Source organism: Chenopodium album, chromosome 25, assembly GCF_948465745.1.
Source record: "Chenopodium album chromosome 25, dcCheAlbu1.1, whole genome shotgun sequence".
In the NCBI taxonomy this organism is placed as follows: Eukaryota; Viridiplantae; Streptophyta; class Magnoliopsida; order Caryophyllales; family Amaranthaceae; genus Chenopodium; species Chenopodium album.
Window position 1 is genome coordinate 1600135 of NC_137858.1, and position 18583 is coordinate 1618717.

Sequence of the window (18583 nt, forward strand, 5' to 3'; positions counted from 1 at the left end):
GATTCGGTCTTTAATCTGATCCGATTGATTTTGTTACAGGTATTTTGCAGATTAATTCAGGAGAGAGAAAATGGGAGGAGATGGTGGTCATGTCGATGGAGGAGACTTTAGGTCGAAGGTGTGGAGTTTATCAGGTGGGCCCAATTGCCGTCCCAAGCATTGGCGTCGGAATACTGTCTTCGCTCTTGCCGGCATTTTTCTCGTTTGTGTACCCATTGCCTTGAAATCTGCTCAGCTTGAGGTCTTTTTCTCTCTCTTTTGCCCCATTGATTATCTTGCTATTAGAGTGATTGATCTTCTAAAATGTTGCCAAAATGCCAATTATATGAAATTTTAATGAATGGAATGCTAATTATGTTCTGAATTTGCAATTAATTTGAGTGTTCTATGATTAAGTAAAGTTGGGGGTGTCGAAAGAAATGAGTTTTTGTTACTGTTGTTTTGATGGGTTTGTTGGTGTTGTGGAGGTAGTCAATTATAGACAGAAATGGAAGGAGTAAGAGAGGGTGGGGGGCTGGAGGGGAGCCGGGTGCGATGAGGAACGAGTCCTCCACTTCGATTTTTATGTTAGCATCCACTTTCTAAGATGTGATGGTAAATGCATATGTTAACCGATTGAATAGAAATTTTGGAATTATACTTCTACCTTAATATCCCTTTAGATGGATGATTTAGTACTTACCCTGAGATTGACTGATTGATTGATGTGTATTTTCTTTGAGGGAGAACTTGGGGAATGGGGATAAAGAGAGGGAAGAGGGGAGTATGCTGGCCCGTTGGCAATTATATGAGTTGAAGGCTTAAAATAGGTGGACGGACTTATGCCATCCTTATGATGTTGCGGACTCAACTATCTCAAAATAACATGTATATGATTTGACGGGATAAAAATGTAGATACTTGGATGAGGGAATAAGGGGTTGGGGTTGGTTGGGGGAGTATGCTGGGCATCTTATTCTTATATGAGTTGGAGGACTCAAATTAGGTGGATGGACTTATGCCATGCTTATGATTTTAATGACTTCAGCACTAAACTGTATCACAATGAAATGTAGATGGCTTAATGGAATAATGGGATAGAATGGTTTTGTATACTTGATGGGAAATTTTTGCAGGGCATTTTATATGTGTTGAAGGGCTTAAGTTAGGTGGATGGACTTACGCCATTCTTATGGGTTTGAGGACTTAACTGTCTCAAAATGAAATGTAGATGCCTTGACTGGATAGAATGGTTTTGCATACATGATGGGGGCAATTCAACTTGATACGATCTGGCCAATTTTCTAATTTTTTATCAATGCCAATGCAGTATTCTAGTATGCTATTTATCTGTTTTAAAGTAGTAGTTGCTGCTGTCAAAGATAAGTGGAGTATCAGAGAGCCTTTGGGTTTGAGAGATTGTAAAGTGTGAAGGGAGGCGTGTAGCCAGGCATAGTTTTATGTTTGATGCACTGTTAATGTAAACAGTTTCTATATGCAGACCATTGATTAGTGAGGAATGCAAATCACTTGTGCAATTTATACATAGTAGTTTATTACAAATGATCCTAGTTGACATGGTATTGCTGGTAGAAGTTGCATAAATAGTTGGCAACAACATCATAGGTTTAGACATTTAGACTGCTGTTGCATAATGTATTAGTAGAATGGGGAGAACTTTTTTTTATTTTTTTTATTTTTTTTATTTTTTTTAAGCGTTTTAGCTAGTTGATTAAATTATGATCAGGCGATCATTACATTGTAAGGTCATAAATACTACAAGATGAGTGCGATGGATTGTTTGAACAAAGAAGTTTAAAAAGTCATTTCGTTGAGACTAACCTCTAGTCATCCATGTTACTGGCTGTAGTATCACCTTATAGTATTACCTCACCCGTCTCTGAACATGAGTAACTGAGTGCTACTTAGCCTCTTTTCTGAAATGATCTCTAGACATTTTGACCTTGGGGTTTCAGAAAGACAGAAATGCAGCAAAGGTCCACGGTCCACCCTTTGTACCTTGAATCCTTTTTTAAAAATACATGCTTTTCTACTACTTAAGTGGCTGTGTCTCTTCAGCTCATCCTACCTTGATTTCTTTCCCAAGCAAGAAATGGCTTAGTTTAGAAGAATGTGTTATCGATCATATTTTGCCCGTCTTTCAAAATAATATTTTGTATATGACTTGGAAGAGGCAGTTTATAAACATAAGGCACTCAATAATCTTAGTTGTTGAAAACTGTTAAATCATTAAGGGATGTGTCTTTGCGAACCTTTTGCAACCATTATCTTGATCCATGTCTAGGCTTCTTTTAATTGAACTATTGAGAGATTTGAGACAAATATGCCGACTATCTGTGTTTGTTCTAGATTCCTAGCTTTTGTAATATATCTTGACCAAATTGGTACATTATGTTGGAGTTAGTTTCCTCTAGACATCATTTAAAACAAATTTAATTATTTGAGCGGGGATCCAACGCAATGGATGTACACTGGGATTTAGACTCAGAAACAACATTCCCACCCAACCAAGAGGTGAGTTGGGACGTTAGAGTCGAACCCCACTTCAAGATTGGGTCTCTTGCTTAGTTTTGATCCCTTGGCCGTTTTTCTTGGCCTTTTCTTATATGAAGTTAAATTTAAGTGCAGCTTTCTGTCAGTGAGTAATGGAACTTATCATACAATTACAAAAATGAATATTCATGTCTTTAAATGAGTGCATAATTTTTTTGTATATTTCGGTCACATGGAAATCCCTTAAATTAAAATAGGCAGTTTTGATATTTGATAGCCCTTTTATTTGTTCAGAAAGAGGGCTGTGTAAAATATGCTTATTTATGTCACCTTCATATGCCATACACTTCTAGAAATTCTGATGGTTATATTTTCTGCAGCAACGACCTCATCAGCCTGTCCGCTCCATTCCATCGCAGATGTGGTGCAAGAACTTTGGGAACAAAGATTATTAGAGCTACTTCAACATGTTAATTCTGTACTGCTAAGTGTTATAATTTTGAAACTGTGGACTAGTGTCTCTATAATATTTTGCTCTTCAGCTGAGTAGCTCTGTATGCTCACCTTTGAGGTAATCTCAATAAAAATTGAAATTGAGTGGATAAACACTGTTTTGTAGTTTACATGAGATGGAAACTCCTTTCTCTTTTCTGCCAATTTTTAACAATGTTTGGAATGATTTTCGAGCTTTATAATTGAAGTTATATATTATCTCTTTCAAGTTAGCTCATTCTCTGGGATAGTTCACTTAGGATATGTACATGTAGTCGTGTAGAAGTACAAGCGCAATACTACAATCTACATGTGGGGAAAGCAATAGGATTGGGAAATTACCTTGTTGAAAGTTGAATAGAGTGATTCACTGCTACAATATCTTGGCCTGTTTGCCTAATCTTCCCCCTCTTTTAGGTCTCCTATTATACTAATTTCTGATGATGATGCAAATTGTCAATTGTCATTGATTTGGGCATAGCTGGCTGGCTATGTGATCCTTCTGGGCCATGGCTAAGTCATTTTCACAGCATTTAGGAGATATAATAATTAGATAAAAGATGGGGTTAGGTTTGCAAATTGTGGTCACTAGATTTTGCTGCTATACTGCTATTCAATAGACAAATTACTTTTACTTGAGCTTTATTCAGATTTGGATGCTTGTTGTTTGTCAGTCACACCAGAAGTTTCAGGCTTGTTGGACCATGTTTTCTCTGTGATTTCTTTTTCTCTTTAACTGCATTTTGCTACTTCCCTCCTGAATTGATTCTCATGAAGGCAAGGCCTCTCACTCTCACAGTTGCACACTTGCACAGGTTTAGACGATTTAAGATTATTTCCACTCTTCACAGAACTCTTATGGTAGGATCTGATTCTTGAACATGTAATGTCCTGTCATTTAGAAGAGATGGGTGGGATAAGTGCGTCATTTCATAACTTGTTCATGCTTTTCTTCTAAAGCATCTAATTCCGCTTGTGGAGAGCTGGAGACTGGAGGATAGGGAAGGCAGAAAGGTACGAGGGATTTGAGAGTTGAGAGCAACGGTACTTACCATGTTCTGTTTTCTGAAATTTAAACCAACAGAACTAAACATTTATTCGAATTCGCTGTATCCTGTTTATAGATTAGCTGCTGCATGACAACATTTTTAGATTAGGAAAGTGAACAAGTCGCAACATTCCCTATAGCAAAAAGGTTAAAAGATTGGAGTCGTAACCTTTATTCTGAACATATTCTCAAGGGGGAAATCTGATAAAGGAGAGATGGAGAATTGAGTATAATGTTAGGGGACTCTGTAAAAGATTTGCTTTTGAAGGTTGAGCTTGTGGTTCAATAGTCTACCCACAATGCTCAAAATAGTATGGAATTTATTCCTTTTTAACTGTTAAGCCGTTAAGGTAATGTAAATGTACAATCAAGAAACCTTTCTCTGGTAAAACTTAAATTTGTCCGACAAGTATAAAAATGAATATCAAATAAATGGTCTTTTTGTTACATGTATAAGTTCCTCTTCTCTTGAAGTTGTAATTTTTAAAGAGTTCACTTCTAGGGGTTGAGCAGAATTGACCGCTTGAACATAAGTTGGAATTCTCATGGGAAGTTTTACGTACCCAAGAGATAAGTACATGGATTATTCCGTTTTGAGGGGGTTAGGTACACGGATTATTCCGTTTTGTGAGTAGAAGTTTCATGCATGGTGATCATGTTAACCAAACTAATCCATCAAATCTTTTACAAGTACTTCATAGGAAGTCGTAATTCTTATGTATTTCGTTATCAATTAGACAACAATTGATTGTACAGGTAAGTTTAGAGTAATAGATGTTTTGAATAAGAACATGTATCTCAAAAAGATTAAAAGCTCTATTGAATCACTTGTACGTATGTAACAATCATCTTCCGTTATTGATATCCAATTATGTATATATGTTTAAAATTCAACACTTTTTTTTTTTTTTTTTTTTTTTTTTGGGCTGATATCAGCATCATTGCTAATGGCGTGCAATGGTCGCCGCGTAAAGAATACTGGCACTATAAAAGTGATTTTGACTACATTGATGTCATGTAAGGGGGTGAAAATTGGAAAAAACAACCCTAGCCCGAGATCAGGCAAAAGAAAATTTATGCTTTGGTTCTATTGGTTTCTATTTATATGAAATTGATTTATTCTGCTTTCTAAAAGAATTGCTCAATCAATCTTTTTCATCAATTTGATAATATTGGAACAAATATTGATAAAGTTTTCCATGGAAGAAAAGTTGCCCATAGGAACTTATATCTCATTAACTTCTTCCACGTGTTAATCACTTGGTTGTATAGCGATATTCACCTACTTTTAAGTATACTCAAGTCTCGAGTGATAATTTTCAAAAAAATTTGCTCATATAATAATTAAATACATTAAGGTTTCCTAAAAGGACGTAGTTATTTATTATATAATCCCGTACGGAGTACTGTAGAAGAAAACTTCTAGTTGTCCACTATTTTCAAACATTTATTTTTTCCCTTCTATTTTTTATAAAAAAAATTTAAAAACTAACATTTTAATTACATATACTTATCTACTATACACCATAATATGGATCCTTCTAATTCTAATTTAGAATAAAGTGAACATTACAAATTGACGCCTTTCTAACACTCAAGATGTATAGGAGTTTAAAAGATGCTCTTTCAACTAATGATGACATATACATTTCATACCCTAAATTGTGGAACTTTTTATAGTTAATTGCTGCAGTATTTAAAGACGTTCACTAAAAAAATGCCCTTTTGTACATACTATCTTTATTACTTTGTACTCCGTATGTGTTTAGTGTCTATATTATATTTCAATATTTGTAATTGTTTATATAAAAACTACTTCCTTAGTTTCTCCGTTTTCCTAATGTTACAACATTAGGTGAAGGAAGACATATATAAAAGAGGAAAGTGATAGAGTTGAATAAAAGATAAAGACATTGATGACTTGATGAGTTTAGATAGGGAGAAATCATGCGTATAAAAGAAAACATTGTACTCGTAGTATTCTTAAAACTTCCTAAAATGACACAAAATAGTTATCGCAAATTTGCAATATCAAGGAAATAATCTATGATAAAATACTCCATAATTATTACTCTTACCAAGTTACCATATCACATAATGGTAAAATCTCCATCTCACTGTTTACTTTAAATAAAAAATTTCCACAATTAGTAAAGGTGATCCCCAAGTAAAACCTGTCCAATAAACAGCTAGTTCAAGGAACCTATCACAATTTCACAATTCTCCTACTCTACCCGTTCCTCAAACGGGCAGCCCCACTACCGAATACCGACTATCCAAAATCTCTGCCCGTATATTCCGGGCAGCTCAGACTCATTCACTCCAAAGAACAAAGTCACCAATACTGAGCTCACTATATATACACTTACGACAGAAATTTATTGACACATTCTCACTTTTTTTCTCTCTCTTCTGATCTTCTTCTTCTTTACTGGGTAAACTATGTTCTTCGTCACTTTGATTAATTTTTCTTAAATTTAAACATTATTTTGTGTTTAATTTGTTGATTGATTGATTGATTGTAATAATTTTGATTACGAAGAATGTGATTGATTTGATGCTGTTTTTCAGTAGTTATTAAATTTCTGAAAAATGTGGAGAGTTACGCGATCTGCGGCGGCGAATCTCCGCCGTACGCGGCGGTTTTCCGTGGCTGCTACGATTCCTGGTCCTTGTATGGTGCATAAGCGTGGTGCTGATATTCTTCATGATCCTTGGTTTAATAAGGTTGAATTTTTTAGGCATTTTAATTTTTGTTGATTTTGTGAAAATTTAATTGAATTCAGAATATTTGATGAGTTGATTGTGTTAATTTTAAGACATTGTGATTGATTTTTGATTGATTTTGATCAGATATGCAAGTCAAAGTTTCAAATTGTTTATTGACTTGGTAATATGATACAAGTACTAATCATATTTGTGTGATTTTATATAATGTTGATTAAAGTCAAATTGGAGAATGTTATGTAAATTTACTAGATTTAAGGATTGGAGTGATTAAATTTGAATATTAGCTTGAATTTGTTGTTTTATTGCTTCTGGCAGTGGAGGTTTGTTTATGTGTTATTAATGCTAAATGAGGAAGTTATTGGGAGATATGTGATGATAAGGGCAGGGCACCCTGTGTTGTGTTTATGGAAGTCTCGCCTTGATTTGGACACGGGTTGGAACTCGAATTGTCAATCGATTGCTTCTTGTCACGTCTATAAAGCTTTTGAGATACAATGAAAATCTTGTAGAAGTATTTCGTCTTGTTGATGTAAAAAATTCGAGTGGAATACATGTTTTACTTGTGAGTGTACCAATCTTCGTATAATAGTGCACTAGAATGGCCTATGTGAATGACTGTATGAGTCCAAGGATTTTCAATGGCTTTGATCACCATTATAGAATTATAGCTTAATGATAGATACATCAAAGCTCATTTAGTTTTGTAGCATTTGTAATCTACCTTGCCAAGAATTTTTTTTTTTTAAAATTTTTTTAAACCTATATTGATCCTTGTACTTGATTTGCTACAAGAGAAACTTGAAATTTAGTTGTTTGCATTTTTCAAATATTTTTTGAGCAGGATACTGCATTCCCTTTGACAGAAAGAGATCGACTTGGACTCCGTGGTCTCCTGCCACCCCGTATTATATCATTTGAACAACAGTATGCCCGTTTCAGTAAGTCCCATTCCTCTTTTAACTATGCCTACTATATCTTGAGGTTTTTTGTTTAATAACTTTTTCGGTGCAATCTCTGTTTGTACTTCTAGAATATGGTTGAAAATTCCACTAGTGGTGTACTATATGATTTTATCAAAATTACATAGAATTGTGACTTGAATCAACCACACCAATTGTCTAATGTACTATCCCAGCTTTCATACTATCTGTGTAAAGACTAGTTGATGAAGAACAGCAGATGTAGCTATATTCCCTGGGGGTTTTAGGTGCAACTTGGTATAAAAATAAAATATGGACTAAGAGGATTTTTATGACCTTTTTTCAAGTTCTCTACACAAATAACTTATTTTTTATGCCTATCCTTTTGACATTAATTGATTAAATATGAAAGTGAAATCTGCATGTGCTACGCATCATCAGCTATACCAAATAACCTTAATTATAAGACTACACTCTGCTCACAAATCTGCAAAGGCTCACCTTATAGTTGTATATGATGTGTTTATTAAACTCCTTTCATTGGAAATGCATGGTAGTTGAGTCATAACTTTAGCTACAATATGCAATTTGACTTTAAGTAAGAGTATCTTGTGTTGGTTTTTGCAGCTGGAAAGAATAGTTCGATAACTTGCTTATTAGTCAAATTATAAATGAGAAACAACTTGGCATGAAGTCTTTGCTAGTCAGAGAGGATGATATGCTATCATTGTAACATTGGTTCATTAGAGCATCTGAGTAATGAAATTTTTGTGAAAAGTTCTAAAATTTACATTCCCTATATCTCTTCAAGGGTCAGTCCCATTAAGGCATCATTCTTTTCACCTGAAAGACCCCTTATCAAGACTTATCTAGCCCTCTTTAGAACCAATCTAAACTTATATCTAGTTGTGAATGAACTTGATAGCCCTAATGTGAAATAATCCTCTACTTTCATCAAGCTTATTCTTATTGAAATTTATTTTACCTAAGGTGAAATGGTCTAAATTTGCACGAAGTATTATATTTGTTTTGTTGACGAGTCAAAGTCTTTCTCTTTAGAGATACATATTAGGTATGTTAAAGTGTATATTCTGTTGATTTTATGAATTACAGTGGATTCATATCGATCACTGGAGAAAAATACTCAGGGGCAGTCAGAGGCTTCTGTATCTTTGGCAAAATGGAGAATTTTGAACAGACTGCATGACAGGAATGAGACGTTATATTACAGAGTAAGTTTCATGATTTCTTACCACAGGTTTTGAATCAGTTATGACCTGAGACAATTCGGTCATTGCATTCAGGTCCTTATTGATAATATCAAAGACTTCGCTCCCATTATATATACTCCAACTGTAGGGCTGGTGTGTCAAAATTATTCCGGTTTGTTCAGACGTCCCCGTGGAATGTATTTCAGCGCCAAGGACAAGGGAGAGATGATGTCCATGATCTACAATTGGCCTGCTCAACACGTATGTCCTTTAGTCAATTCATTGCCCATCAGCTATTATCATACTTTTTATATTTTCCAAGTTGAAGTCTGGTATCTTGCTCAAATTTTTTTAAAAAAATTTGTATTCTAAATTTAATGTAAAGCAGCCTAACTAGAACATATTAACACATTGAATGGTCTCTGATACATCGCAAACTACCTGAGCATGAAGTAAATGATTGCTTTGTGGATAGTGGAAGTATTACTTTCCATGTCTTGCTAATTACTCATGCAATTGCAGGTTGATATGATAGTCGTCACAGATGGCAGCCGAATTCTCGGTTTAGGAGATCTTGGAGTTCAGGGAATTGGCATACCTATTGGTAAACTTGATGTATATGTTGCTGCTGCAGGAATGAACCCACAGAGGGTACGACTATGATACTTCTGTTCAATTATATCTTCTCCATATCCTGTTTTATACCATATCATGATTTGTGTATAAGTCAATTTTACACTTTTAACTTTCATTTTTAATAGGTACTTCCAGTTATGCTCGATGTGGGTACTAACAACCAAAAGCTTCTGGAAGATCCTCTCTGTAAGTAATAAATAATAGACTCTGTTCTCTATGATCTTCTTTATATGGATATTTTGTTGCATGCGGTGTCTACTTTATTCTCAGTTATTTTCTGCTGGGAGGTTCAGTGGTGTAGTGTTCTGTTGTGTTTTTTCAATGTTACACAAAAATTTTCTCAATATTATATTTTGGAATAGTGATGTATTACTTCTTTGGTAAAGTTTACAGAGTACATGACAACACATATGCAGCTAATAGTCACTTACCTAGTGAATACCTGGGACTTTTGGTCTTGTAAAATTTCCCTCCTTACTGAATGATGTGATCTATCTCTTTAATAAATATCATTGTACATTTGAAATTTATTATTGTTTGAAATCTGTGTCAGACCACTGTTTATTATTTTTTTTTCCTGTATTCTAACAAATGATCTCCTTGTATGGTAGACTTAGGACTCAGACAACCTAGGCTAGAAGGGGAAGAATATCTCTCCATAGTTGATGAATTTGTGGAAGCTGCTCATACACGTTGGCCCAAGGCTGTTGTGCAGGTCTGTTCTTTCAAAACTTAATGCAACTATTAAAATTTTATGCTGGTAACTGATTGTTGATATATATTTGGGCAGTTTGAGGACTTCCAAATGAAATGGGCTTTTGAAACACTGCAAAGATATCGCAAAAGGTTGTGCATGTTCAATGATGACATTCAGGTAAATTCTTCGGTGATATTGCTATGTAATTTTAGTTTTGTAGTCAAAATGAGATATACCCTCCCTTAGCTAGGGGATTTGTGATTTGTCATTTGTGAGAGGCATTGGGGGTACTATTGTATTATGTAAAAGCAAGGATGATGTGCACTACATTTGAAATCTATATGTTATATCTGTAAAGTACATGAAGCTCTAATTATGCTGTTGCTACCTTTTTGCAGGGAACTGCAGGTGTTGCTTTGGCTGGGTTACTGGGTGCTGTGAGAGCACAAGGCCGTCCATTGACTGACTTTATAAAACAGAAAATAGTTGTGGTTGGAGCTGGGAGGTAAAAATATGATTGTGCATTTCTATATACAGTACTGATCATGTATTGTTTTAATTGTTTTAGAACTTTTAGCCTTTTAGGTAGTATCCATCATATCTACAAAATACCTAATATTTGCAATGATGTATTCAGTGCAGGGATTGGTGTCCTTAATATGGCAGTGCAGGCAGTTTCCAGGATGGCTGGGGCAAATGGGCTCCCATCTGATCATCAATTTTACCTAATAGATAAAGATGTAAGTTTATTTTTTATTTTTTATTTTTTTTTTCTCACTTGCCTGATGCAGGATATATCTCATTGCATATATTGTGTCTTTGCAAAATAATTGCAATTGTATGGTTAACATTATCTACCTGCATCCTCTCAACCCCTACCCCCATACTTTTGGGCCATTTTGGGGACACAAGATGACCATGTGCTAAGCTAGTCAAAATTTTACCTACCCCCCCCTCCCCCCCTTCCACAGGCCTTGTCAGCAGTATTACAACTAGACAAATTTCTATTGTGCTTGCAGTTAGACATCCCATGTACTATGCTGATCCGTATTTGTGAAAATATATTCCACTTTTTTACCTGGACATTGCTTACCACCAATACGCTTAATTGTTTCATGTTTTCTTGTCTCTGAATAATTCTCAAGTGATGGTAGAAATTTCAGTGAAGGGCAATGTTAAGTGAGCACTCTGTACCATTATGCTTGATTGTAATTCTTTACATTGCAGGGGCTAGTAACGAAAGAGAGAAAGAATTTAGACCCATCTGCTGCACCCTTTGCAAAATATCCAGAAGAAACCAAGGGGCTTATGGAGGGAGCTAATCTAGCTGAAGTGGTAAATCTTAATCTCATGCTTTTCAGAAAAATCACTTTGTAAATTCTGCTGCAATAAGAAACACAGGAAGTTAGCTATTAAAGCCTTCATGTGCTTCCATATCTTCTAGAAATATTGATATCACATACTTCAAAATTTCAGGTTAGAAAGGTTAAACCAGATGTGCTTCTTGGTTTGTCTGGAGTTGGTGGCATCTTTAATGAAGAGGTGAGCCTATCATAAGTTTTTCAATTAAGATAGGGGTGCATCAACTTTTGGCACGACCACTTGATGAAATGTGGAGGGAAGTTTTGAATGTTGTAGTAGGACTGAAATGGAGTAATGAGTTAATGGTGAAAATTCCTTCTGATCTCATCTTATATATCATGAGATGTGAAAGGATCGAAAAATACATCTCTGAGATGGATCCTGATATTATATTGTTTTCATGTTGGAAACAAATGTGATGCACGATGTCTTTTAGTTGCATTATGAAACTCAATGGGTTTCCTAGACCTCGAGGCACTTTCTGTATCAAGTCTTGACTTCTTTATAATTCTGACTCAGGTGCTGAAGGCCATGCAAGAATCAGACTGCCCTAGACCTGCTATATTTGCCATGTCAAACCCTACGATGAATGGTTGGTCCTTTCCACCCATGTCCCTGCTGCATTTTTATATTTTATTTTATAAAAAGTGTCTAAACTTTAATCAATGAACAGCTGAATGTACTCCTGCCGATGCTTTCAAGTATGCTGGAGAACACATTGTTTTCGCAGGTGGAAGTCCCTTCCAGAATGTAGACCTTGGTAAGCATGGTTCAGCCATTTGAATTTGTTCTGATATGTTTGGTTTACATGAAAATAATATGTACTTTACAATATGTATCTGTGCTTGCTTTCAAGCTGTGTTTGACTGTACTTCTGGTATCTGTAATTGCAGGGAATGGAAAAGTAGGTCATGTCAATCAAGCGAATAACATGTACCTGTTTCCTGGGTGTGTGACTGTGGTTCATCTTTAGATTCTCATGATACATAAATTTGACCTATGAGACTGCAAGTTGCTCAATGAGATATTTATTGAACTTTTGCATATAATTCAGGATCGGATTGGGAGCATTGCTTTCAGGTGCTCGCTTAATTACTGACAACATGTTGCAAGCTGCTGCTGAATGGTAATTGAATTAACATATCATTCTTTCAACAAGTAAAATGGCATCTTTCCTAAGCTAAGTCAGACCGCTAGTGCTCCCTTCTTAAAAAGTTTGTGCTTTATGGCCCACATATTTATCAGGCAATACTTAATCAAATAGTGTTCCAAGTTTTCTCAAAAAATAAAGTGTTCCAAGTTCTGCTGTTATATGTGTCATAAATACAAGTATAACCTCTGCATCACCGCAACTCACCCACCCTGCCACGATTTCACCCCTACAAAATTATGGATTTTTATGCTGATTTATTCTCAATATCAGTACTTTGTTCCCTTGACTTCATTAGCTCTCCACTGGTCAGCTAAAGAATCTCAATACCCTTTTATTTGCCTTGCAAGACAGGGAATAACTTGTATCAATTGTGTCAGTACTTTATTATGCTGCCAGGCTGCTCAAAATTCATGGCATATGCTTGATATGAAGTGTGCATAATCGGTATTGCTGAAGAGGTTAACATGATCATTAGCATAATTAGTCTCACTGCATGTTAATTGTTGTTTTTTCCAGTCTTGCTACCTACATGTCGGACGAGGAAATAAGCAAGGGTGTTTTGTATCCATCAATTGGAAGGTTAGCGCCTCATTTGCTTAGAGCTTCATTCCCCGCACCCCAAAACATTATGATTGTTTATGGTCTGTGGAAATACAAGGTATGAGTGTATGACAGTAAACGGTCTAACCCATGTTGCTAAATTCAGTATACGAGAAATTACAGCAGAAGTTGGAACTGCTGTACTGCGAGCAGCTATTGCTGAAGACCTAGCTGAAGGACATGGTGAAGTGGGGCGGAAAGAGCTCAGGTGTATGTCAGAGGTAAGATTATCACTTGTTACTTATCAGCAACTTTACCAGCTGAACCCGTATAGTAATTCTCTTGGATCCCTTGAGGAGGCTCCCTGTCTTCTCTCTGCTTAGCTTTTCCTTTTCTTTTTTTGTGGTTCAGTTACTAAGTTATTTCTCTTTTCAATGCTACTTTTAAATGAAATGGATGCATGAGAAACATAAGTGGTAGCAAAAATTTTTGTCATCTCAAAATATACCATATGTCAGAAAAAAAAAAGGAACCTCTCCCCTGAATATTACATAATGTATTTGCCAATCTGCTGCCATTGTAACTGGTATTGATCAAATGCAGGAAGAGACTGCGGAATATGTCAGACGGAATATGTGGTTTCCCATCTACAGCCCTCTTGTACACGAGAAGTGAGGCCACGACGATCAGCCCCTTCATCTGCTACATCAGTTGGACAGTCCGTTCTGGCTGAAAACTGTAAGACTGTCTCAGAAGACAGTATTGTTGCAAATTGGAACAGAACAATTGTAGAATCATAGGAATGGGGAGTTGTGAAAATTTTTGCCGTCTTCATCTGTTTGAACTGAAACTGTTGAAACTAGGATCCTCCCTTGTATAGAATTATATCTTCAGGTTGGGTCCATTTTACTTGAAATCATTTGTATGCAGATGCAGTGCATTGTAGCTTCCAACTGATTCTTGCTTTGCTTGTTAACTGACTATTATACATTAACACTTAATATATTTTCAGTACTTCGTTAGGATATGGTATTATGGGTTGTTTAGAATCTGTGTGTGGATCTGTGTTTACCATTCATGTATATGTCAAATAGGCAAGCACTCGCTCACCCCTAAACAAAATGGCTCAGCCGCTCAGGTACGTGAAACTTTGTTTGGTGAAGGACTATATGGCATCATGGATTCATGGTATGTTAACTCCTAAACAATAAACCTTAGCTTTATACGGTATTAAAAGATGGCTTTGCAAAGAATCAAGCCTATCGATAAAAAGCCAATTAAAACTCAAATACGAAGTATAAATTGTATGACTCATTACTCGAATGTGACCTAACAAACTTAACTAGGTTAGATCCCGTGCCATGCACGATAATTTCAATATTTATCATTAGTTTAATACAATTATTTTACTATAAAAAATAATATCAAATTGCAAAATAAGATGAAAGTTTTGTAATTACAATTTTTTTGAATTTTTAAAGAAAACAGAGGAAGAAATACATGCACGACTAATAAAAATAACCATGGATTACATTACAAAGTTATAGATAATATTACATTATTGTATTATATGACTTTGTTCTCGTCATAAAATAAATAAATATATAAATTTTTGTTGAATGTGTAAAAATGAATATACTTGCCAAATAGAAAAGAAATATTATTGTAAAGTAAGTACTAAATCAAATACTTCTCTAAGAAGCTTTGTGGAAAAAAAAAAAAGACCTTTTGGAAGGAAATTTTTTAACCAGGTTATGACAAGTGTCATTTCTGGTTTCGCTTTTAGTAGGTACATTGATTAAATGAGACCTTGTTTTGTCTGTCTCACTCTTGTCCTTTTCTTTTACTACCTCCGTTACATATTAGTTGCAACTTTGGAATATTTTATCTCTCACAAATATTGCCCAAAGTTGCAACTAATACGTAACGGAGGTAGTATATCTTCTTATTTATTTTTTGTGAGCACCAAGCCACCAACTAAGAAAGAACACTACGTGTGAAACTTATCACCAAGTACTATGGCAGTCAATTCGGATATCACTTCTTGGATTTGGTAGGTAATACTAGAACAACCTCAATCAATAAAAAAAAGTTGTGATGTACTGATGTGCAGTGGTAGAACTTGAAATCTCTATACTTTTGTTCGTTACTAATTTCTAGAGAGTTGAAACTAATTTCCACTAATTTAAGACTTCTTGAATATTTCATTCCATCGCATAAATCAACTAACACACAACTGATGTATTGTATACAACAATTTTACCATCCCAAATCAAGACTTAGTTACATGACTTAAAAGTGAGCATGCGAATACCACAATCACGCTAGCCTATAATCTACACTTTTTGAGGTAATTTAGAGGTTTCGGGCCTGGTGGCAAAAAGTATTGAGACCCTAGGGGATATATCTCGAAGTCATATAATGCTGTTTGAAACCATATGTGATCATTACTCCCTCCGTGTTTTTTTAAGTGATACATTTCCTTTTTTGGCAAAATAATACATTAAAATATTATATCTCTCTCCTCTCATGGTCCCCACCCAAACCCACTACTACTTTTTTGTTATATCTTTCCTCTCACATATATTACTTTTCAATAAACTATTAACCCCACTATCTTTCTTTAACAATTTTTTAATACTCCACTACCCCACTTACCTCTTATTTTATTTAAGTCATTAAATTGCCTAAAACAATGTGCCGGTCAATATGTATCACTTAAAAAAACACGGAGGGAGTATATGTTGTCATAAACGTACGTGGTAGGCTTGAGTTTACGAAATCAATGCAAGTTGTGAACGGGTAAAATGACCGTTTAAGGGCATATTGGATGGTTCCATTGACCCAATTGGACATCTGGAGGTTATTAGAGACCATAGTAAACAACTCTGCGATTTTTATTTCCAGGTAAAAAAAGGTCAAAAGTTACAAAATTGAAGACTATAATCCAAGCTTTTTGAGGAAATTTTGAGGTTTTGGGGCCCGGTAGCGAAAATCCTTGAGACCCTAAGGGATATATCTCGGTGTCATATAATGCCGTTTGAAACCATATATGATCATTATATGTTGTCATAAACGTCCGTGATAGGCTTGAGTTTACGAAATCACTACAAGTTGTGAACAGGAAAAATGACCGTTTAAGGGCATATTGGATGTTTTCACGAACCAATTGGACTCCCGAAGGTTATTAGGGGCCATAGCAAACATCTCGGCAATTTTATTTTCGGGGGAAAAAAGATCAAAAAAATTACAAAATTGAATACTATAATCCACGCTTTTTGATAAAATTTTGAGGTTTCGGGGCCCGGTGGCGAAAGCCTTGAGACCCTAAGGGTACATCTCGGGGTCATATAATGCCGTTTGAAACCACATATGATCGTTATATGTTGGCATAAACGTCCGTGGTAGGCTTGAGTTTACGAAATCAATGCAAGTTGTGAACAGGTAAAATAATTGTTTAAGGGCATATTGGATGGTTCCACCGACCCAATTGGACTCCCGGAGGGGCCGGAGGGTATTAGGAACTATGGTAAACATCTTTGTAATTTTTATTTCCGGGCGAAAAAGGTCAAAAAATTACAAAATTGAAGGCTATAATCCACGCTTTTTAAGGAAAATTTGAGGTTTCGGGGCCCGGTGGCGAAAAGCCATGAAACCCAATGGGATACATCTCGAGGTCATATAATGTCTTTTAAAACCATATATGATCATTATATTTTGTCATAAACGTCCGTAGTAGGCTTAAGTTTATGAAACCACTACAAGTTGTGAACGGGTAAAATAATTGTTTAAGGGCATATTGGATGGTTCCACTGACCCAATTTGACTCTCGGAGGGTATTGAGGACCATGGTAAATCTATCGGCAATTTTTATTTCCGGGCAAAAAGGGGTTAAAAAATTACAAAATTGAAGGCTATAATTCACGCTTTTTAAGAAATTTTGAGGTTTCGGGGCCCAGTTGCGAAAAGCCTTGAAACCCTAAATTAAAGAATACATCTCGGGGTCATATAATGACGTTTGAAACTACAAATGATCATTATATGTTGTCATAAACGTCCGTGGTAGGCTTGAGTTTACGAAATCACTACAAGAAGTGAACGGGTAAAATGACCGTTTAAGGGCATATTGGACGGTTCCATCGACCCAATTGGACTCCTGGAGGGTATTAGGGACTATGGTAAATATCTCGGCAATTTTTATTTTCGGGCGAAAATAGGTCAAAAAAATTACAAAATTGAAGGCCATAATCCACGCTTTTTTAACGAAATTTTGATGTTTTAGGGCCCGGTGGCGAAAATCCTTGAGTCCCTAAGGGATACATCTCGGGGTCATGTAATGTCGTTTGAAACCATATATGATCATTTTATGTTGTTATAAATGTCCGTGGTAGGATTGAGTTTACGAAATCACTGCAAGTTGCGAATGGGTAAAATGACAGTTTCAGGACATGTAAAATGGTTCCACCGACCCAATTAGACTCCCGGAGGATATTAGGGACCATGGTAAAAATCTCGGCAATTTTTATTTCCGAGCGAAAAAAGGTTAAAAAATTACAAAATCGAAGGCTATAATCCACGCTTTTTGAGGAAGTTTTGAGGTTTCGGGGTCGGTGGCGAAAAGTGTTGAGACCCTAGGGGATATATCTCGATGTCATATAATGCCGTTTGAAACCATATATGATCATTATATGTTGTCATAAACGTCCGTGGTAGGCTTGAGTTTACGAAATCACTACAAGTTGTGAACGGGTAAAATGACCGTTTAAGGGCATATTGGATGTTTTCACGAACCAATTGGACTCCCGGAGAGTATTGGGGACCATAGTAAACATCTCGGCAATTTTAATTTTCGGGCGAAAAAAGATCAAAAAATTACAAAATTGAAGGCTATAATCCACGGTTTTTGAGGAATTTTGAGGTTTCGAGCCCGGTTGTGAAAAGCCTTGAAACCCTAAGGGTAACATCTTGGGGTCATATAATGCCGTTTGAAACCACAAATGATCATTATATGTTGTCATAAACGTCCGTGGTAGGCTTGAGTTTACGAAATCACTACAAGTTGTGAACGGGTAAAATGACCGTTTAAGGGCATATTGGATGGTTCCACCGACCCAATTGGACTCCCAGAGGGTATTAGGGTCCGTGGTAAACATCTCGGCAATTTTTATTTTCGAGCGAAAATAGGTCAAAAAATTATAAAATTGAAGGCTATAATCCACGCTTTTTGATGAAATTTTGAGGTTTCGGGGGCCGGTGGCGAAAAGGCTTGAGTCCTTAAGGTATACATCTCAGGGTCATATA

General features: G+C 35.8%; 1 protein-coding gene across 2 annotated transcripts; it reads left to right on the plus strand.

Moving 5' to 3' along the window:
* Window positions 1-6398: 6398 nt before the first annotated feature.
* On the plus strand, window positions 6399-14309 carry LOC145614197 (NAD-dependent malic enzyme 59 kDa isoform, mitochondrial-like). Of its 2 annotated transcripts, none has more exons than XM_081669212.1 (20): window positions 6399-6468; window positions 6605-6760; window positions 7605-7701; window positions 8797-8915; window positions 8988-9155; window positions 9417-9545; window positions 9656-9716; window positions 10142-10245; window positions 10321-10404; window positions 10626-10732; window positions 10865-10967; window positions 11455-11562; window positions 11704-11769; window positions 12109-12181; window positions 12263-12349; window positions 12483-12537; window positions 12644-12715; window positions 13259-13321; window positions 13449-13563; window positions 13886-14309. In XM_081669212.1, exons 2-20 carry the CDS (start codon window positions 6626-6628, stop codon window positions 13955-13957), a joined length of 1818 nt encoding a protein of 605 aa, XP_081525338.1. In that variant the 5' UTR covers window positions 6399-6468; window positions 6605-6625; the 3' UTR covers window positions 13958-14309. The 2 variants fall into 2 exon arrangements, with proteins under 2 accessions (XP_081525338.1, XP_081525340.1); XM_081669214.1 differs by having other exon boundaries at window positions 6454-6468; window positions 6608-6760.
* The last annotated feature ends 4274 nt before the right edge of the window (window positions 14310-18583 follow it).

Coding starts and splice junctions, on each gene's coding strand:
- LOC145614197 (XM_081669212.1), top strand. CDS start 6,626: ATGTGGAGAGTTACGCGATCTGCGGCGGCGAATCTCCGCCGTACGCGG. Junction 6,761..7,604: donor ATGATCCTTGGTTTAATAAG/GTTGAATTTTTT, acceptor TTTTTTGAGCAG/GATACTGCATTCCCTTTGAC. Junction 13,322..13,448: donor TTGTATCCATCAATTGGAAG/GTTAGCGCCTCA, acceptor TGCTAAATTCAG/TATACGAGAAATTACAGCAG.